This window comes from Podarcis vaucheri (assembly GCF_965113315.1).
Source record: "Podarcis vaucheri genome assembly, chromosome: 11".
Classification (NCBI taxonomy): Eukaryota; Metazoa; Chordata; class Lepidosauria; order Squamata; family Lacertidae; genus Podarcis; species Podarcis vaucheri.
The window spans coordinates 50,735,766-50,741,765 of NC_138749.1; the positions used below are offsets into that span (position 1 = coordinate 50,735,766).

Below are 6,000 nucleotides of genomic sequence, written 5' to 3' on the forward strand. Positions count from 1 at the left end.
ATGTGAAAATTCATATTTAAATATATACTTAAATACACAAAATATCTGTTTAAATGCTTATCTTACCATAAAGTATGTATTTCTAAATATATTGGCTTGTATCCAACACAGTGTGAGTGCCGTTCCACTAGTGCAATGACACTTCCTCCCCTCTCCCCTCACATAGTCCAAATCAGCTCTAGAGGATCCCCCCAACCTTTCAGAGCAGCTTTGGGGGTACACAAGGGGCTGCAGAAGAGAGAAGAGGAAAGTTCCATTGTATGAGTGGAAGTCTGTTGCACGAGTGGAATGGCAGAGTTGCGTACAACACATATTATCTTAAAAACACACCATTTGAATGCATTATGATATGCTGCATAAGGCACTGCAGAATAAACAATGCTTTTGCATGGTTCTTCCTTGCATCATTTTCCTTCTGATAGCTGTGCAGTGTTAGCAGCCTCCTGCTTGTGATACCTTTGATTGGAGAGGTTTCCTGCAGTTTGTGACTGCTCTGTCTGCTTGTACACTTGTAGGCATGCATTGTGACAGTGTATGTACTGAAGGACACTGGGGTCCAAACTGTTCGCTGTCCTGTTACTGCAAAAATGGAGCATCATGTTCACCAGACGAAGGGATCTGTGAATGCGCACCTGGCTACAGAGGCACCACTTGCCAAAGAAGTAAGCTTCTAAGTCTCTTGTTCTTGTATTTACTATGGCTGTGCTATAATGCTGAATGGTAGTATTGTAAACTACTAGTAGTATTGTAAGCTACTGAGGGACGGGGGTGGCGCTGTGGTCTAAACCACTGAGCCTCTTGGGCTTGCCAATCGGAAGGTTGCCAGTTCAAATCCGCACGATGGGATGGTCTCCAGTTTGAAATCATACCAGCACAAGTTCATAAATAGGTACCGCTGTTGCAGGAAGGTAAAGTGTTTCCGTGTGCTCTGGCTTCCACCGTAGTGTTTCATTGCGCCAGAAGTGGTTTAGTCATGTTGGCCACATGACCCGGAAAGCTGTCTGCAGACAAATGCCAGCTCCTTCAGCCTGAAAAGCGAGATGAGCGCCGCACCCCATAGTTGCCTTTGACTGAACTTAACCATCCGGGGTCCTTTACCTTTTTTTTACCTTACTATAAATGGAACCCAGTGCTAAGTACGACAATTTTCTGTGATTATCACAATATGCACTTTCACTGTTACTAATAGAATTTGCTGTGGCAGTAATCTTGTTACTATTGTTTAATTTGTAATTTTGCATATTATCTATCCAACTACCCAACATCCAACAAGACTGGCGTCTGACGCTGTGGAAAATGCATAGGGTCACAGATACTATTGCCAACCGCCTTTGTAAAATGGGGGGGGGTTTAAAAAAGTTAGGACTGTTCCAAACATTGTACCACCCACGTAAAAGCTAGTGGAAGAGAAACCTCTCTTTGATAGCATCCCCATGCTGGGGCTATAAACGTTTCTAAGCTGTTTGCCATATGGTTCAACCATAGTTCTAGGTAGAATGCTCCTGGCAGCTGCTGGAACTAGCACAGCGACTTCCTGTACAATTTGGCTGATTCATGAGGAAGTGGTTTTTGGCATCCTTAGCGCAGATCCATAATATTTTGCTTTGTTTTAGTTGGAAGACAAGTAGGACAGATTCAGACACATTGAGAGAACGGTTATTTCTGGAAAAGAATGTGGAAGAGGGCTAAGGGGAAAACACACCAAAAATACAACAAATTACGTATACAAATCTTGATTTTTGCCAAGATAATTTACAACAGTGAGGGGAACCTTTGGCCTGCCCGTCAAGTCACCACATTTGGCCTGCAAGGCCATTTTGGCAAAGCCATACCCACCTGTCCTACTCCTGATGATAAGGGACACAGGTGACACTGTGGTCTAAACCACTGAGCCTCTTGGGCTTGCTGATCAGAAGGTCAGCGGTTTGAATCCCCACGATGTGGTGAGCTCCCATTGTGCTGTCCCAGCTCCTGCCAACCTAGCAGTTCGAAAGCACACCAGTGCAAGTAGATAAATAGGTACCGCTGCGGCGGGAAGGTAAATGGCATTTCCATGTGCTCTGGTTTCCATCATGGTGTTTCGTTGCACCAAAAGCGGTTTAGTCATGCTGGCCACATGACCCAGAAAGCTGCCTGTGGAAAAACACCAGTTCCCTCAGCCTGAAAGCGAGATGAGTGCCACAACCCAATAGTCGCCTTTGACTGGACTTAACCATCCAGGGGTCCTTTACCTTTCCTCCTGGTGATGTTAGGTATAGAGAAGGTGAAGACACTGCTTGGGCAAAAGTGGTTTTTCAGACGCCACCAGTCAGCTGATTGTCACCACATGCGAAGTTCTGTGCAAACACCTATGCAAAGCACTCTGCAAGCACGGGCAATCAACAGGGCTTACCAAGCTCTGTGCACAGTGCTCTGCAAAAATGATTCACTTGATGTCATTGTGATGTCATGTGATTGACCCCCCTACCCCAAATGTGACCTGGGGTGGGTGGGGCAGATAAGGATGCCCAACCTCTGATTTATAGCTTGTCTCCTAATGCTGCGAAAAGTAATGGATGTAAGAATTTCATCAGGCAGGGGGCCTTCTTGGTAGTGGTGCCTGCCCTGGGGAACGCCCTCCCATCAGATGTGAAGGAAATAAACAACTATCACACTTTTAGAAGACATCCGAAGGCAGCCCTGTTTAGGGAAGTTTTTAATGGTTGATGTTTTATTGTGTTTTTAATATTCTGTTAAGTATTCTGTTAAAGCTACAGACATCCTTTGATGGATTGTTTCCATGGCTAGGAGCTGTTCTCACCATCTATAATGGCTCTAAAGTTAATTGTTTAGCTAATATAAAGACACTGATGTAATGATGTTGTATCATCGCCATAATAATGCAAAGCAGTGACTCTCCCCATTACATTACCAAAATGACTATTTAAAAGAATCAGGCTTTTCAAGACTGCTTAGGTATCTTAAGTTGCGCAAATCCAGTTTGGACTATAAGGAGAAGAAGGAAAATAATAGGACTGGCCTACTGCTTTATTGAAAAGACATGAGGGTCTCTGGACTCCCTTTTTGATCAGGTAACCTGTTTCAAGCGTGCCCTCAGGCGGGCATGCTGACTTCTAAATGACTTCAAATTATTTAAAGGCAAAAGTTAGCTTTGTAAATGTTAATTGCTGCTTAACAACAGGCACTTAACTTGAAGCATTGCTTAATATACTAATTTGCCAGTGAAAGAAATTCCAGGAGAAGCTGAAGGAGTAAAGAGAGAAATTCTCCCCAACAGCTTCTTTCTTCCTCTAGCAAGCCAAATGGTGATGTATCTGTGAAGAAGAAGGAGCTAGTGTATTTGGCATAAAAATGAATTGAACTGCTTTGTTTTTTAAAGTCCTGAGTTGAATAAAAGCAAGCAGCAGTGTATGGTTGTCTGCACTTTGATTGCCCTTGAGCTGGAAACAACTTTACGTCAGGAACTGCCAGGTTGCAGTGATTCAGCCCTGTACAGCTGGAGAGGAAAAATATTACACAAATGATAATCATAACAAATAATAGCATAAAGATTCAGTATTCTATAATGATGTTGTTGAAGTTGTTGTTTGCATGTGCCATATTCATCATAATCATTAACAACAATTGTCCACCTCCCCACCAGAAAAAAGACATGAGGCAATTAAAGAGATGCCATAGCTTTATTATTAACAAATCTGCAATGAGATAATAATAATAATAATAATAATAATAATAATAATAATAATAATAATAATAATAATAATACCACCAGTGTGGTGTAGCGGTTAAGAGCGGTAGATTCGTAATCTGGGGAACCGGGTTCGCGTCTCCGCTCCTCCACATGCAGCTACTGGGTGACCTTGGGCCAGTCATACTACTCTGAAGTCTCTCAGCCCCACTCACCTCACAGAGTGTCTGTTGTGGGGGAGGAAGGGAAAGGATAATGTTAGCCGCCTTAAGACTCCTCAGGGTAGTGATAAAGCGGGATATCAAATCCAAACTCCTATTTATTTATTTATTTATACATACCCCGCCCATCTGGCTGGATTTCCCCAGCCACTCTGGGCGGCTCCCAACAGAATATTTAAAACATGATAAAACATCAACCATTAAAAACTTCCCTAAACCGTTTTTCTTCAGGTGTCTTCTAAAAGTCAGATAGTTGTTTATTTCCTTGACATCTGATGGGAGGGCGTTCCACAGGGCGGGTGACACTACCGAGAAAGCCCTCTGTCTGGTTCCCTGTAACCCCAAAGAAGGCCTTTGGGGCTGGACCTCGGTGTCCGGGCAGAACGATGCGGGTGGAGACACTCCTTCAGGTATGAAATTCAGTGCATAAATACAAGCAGTACAACTGGGAACAGTAGGCACCAACTGCTCCCCCAGCCCCTACCAAGGACAAAGGGACCCGGCTCAGTTCATATGCTGAGTTGTGTCCTTCTTCACCTACTGTGAAAGAGGAGCTGAGGGGGCAGCCCAGTAACCCCCATCCCTGTTGCTTGGCATTCTGTGTCCACAGAACCTAAAAAAGACCTTCCCCTTGCATCTTCACCTTGAACTGGCCAATCATGAGATTGACTAAGGAGGCTGTCTCTTATCTTGCCAGTGCCTCAAAGTGCTTGAGATTAAATTTAGCAAACCTATTATTTTCTGACCATACTTGCGGCAAGCCATGACCAATAGGTAAAATGGTAAAGGACGATTAAGTCCAGTCAAAGACAACTGTGGGGTTGCGGTGCTCATCTCGCTTTCAGGCCAAGGGAGCTGGCGTTTGTCCTCAGACAGCTTTCCAGGTCATGTGGCCAGCATTACTAAACTGCTTCTGGCACAATGGTACACTGTGACGAAAACCAGAGTGCACAGAGATGCTGTTTGTTTTCCTGCTGCAGCAGTACCTATTTATCTACTTGCACTGGCATGCTTTCAAACTGCTAGGTTGGCAGGAGCTGGGACAGAGCAACAGGAGCTCACCCCATTGTGGGGATTCAAACTGCCAACCTTCTGATTGGCAAGCCCCAGAGGCTCAGTGGTTTAGACCACAGTGCCACCCCCATCCCCCATGACCAATACAGTTCTGCCAGACACGTAGACTACAACTCAGGGAGTGATGGTATAATCATTACATTGAAATATTAATAGCAGCAGTTGTTGTTATAGACATATGTCATTATTCATCAGCATCAACAGCAGTAATTGTTTTAAATTAACCGCAATGCATACTAAGTTGTTCTTCTAAACTGTTATTAAAGTATTAGATTTGTTAACGTGCCACTAGGGCGATTGCCTTTGTGAAGCAGGTGACCTGCATAAATCAGATGTCTCAAATGTTTTCAAGACTTCAGCAGTGAACTGAAAGCAACTGTATTAGATTTGGGTTTGTTATGTACCAATGTAAGGTAAATATGATAACGTATTTCTGCTTGCAGTTTGCTCTCCCGGATTTTATGGTCATCGCTGTAGCCAGGCCTGCCCCCAGTGTGTTCACAGCAGTGGCCCATGTCACCATGTGACTGGTTTGTGTGACTGTCTACCTGGTTTCACAGGAGCTCTCTGCAATGAAGGTACAAATCACAATTCTTTCCGTAAACAGCTTTGAGACGCTTTTACAATCAAGTGGTACATGATTTTCAAGAAATAAATGAATACACTGTAGTGTAATACCACACCGAATACAATAGTGTTTTCTCCTTTTTTCCTGTTTACTGTCAAAGTTATATTTTTCAGACAGTAGCTTTGTATTTTTAAAAAAAAATATTACTGTGTATAGAGCCCATTCTGAAGCTAAATAAAACTATTGGAAAATAAGATTTGATTATCATTGGTCTAAATGAGCTGCAAGAATGCAGAATATTCATGAGTTCCATGGTTTCTTTTTACAGTCTGCCCCAGTGGCAGATTTGGGAAGAATTGTGCAGGAATTTGCACATGCACCAACAATGGAACCTGCAATCCAATTGACAGATCTTGCCAATGTTATCCTGGCTGGATTGGTAGTGACTG

General features: G+C 43.3%; 1 protein-coding gene across 1 annotated transcript in view; it reads left to right on the forward strand.

Annotated features, from left to right (window-relative positions):
* Window positions 1–6,000, forward strand: part of MEGF10 (multiple EGF like domains 10) — a 118,711-nt gene that overhangs the window by 92,161 nt on the left and 20,550 nt on the right. The window contains exons 14-16 of the mRNA XM_082191545.1: window positions 516–662; window positions 5,427–5,561; window positions 5,880–6,000. The exon at window positions 5,880–6,000 is cut by the window's right edge and continues 8 nt beyond it. Of these exons, the coding sequence (XP_082047671.1) occupies window positions 516–662; window positions 5,427–5,561; window positions 5,880–6,000 (403 nt within the window). The remainder of the gene's footprint in view (window positions 1–515; window positions 663–5,426; window positions 5,562–5,879) is intronic.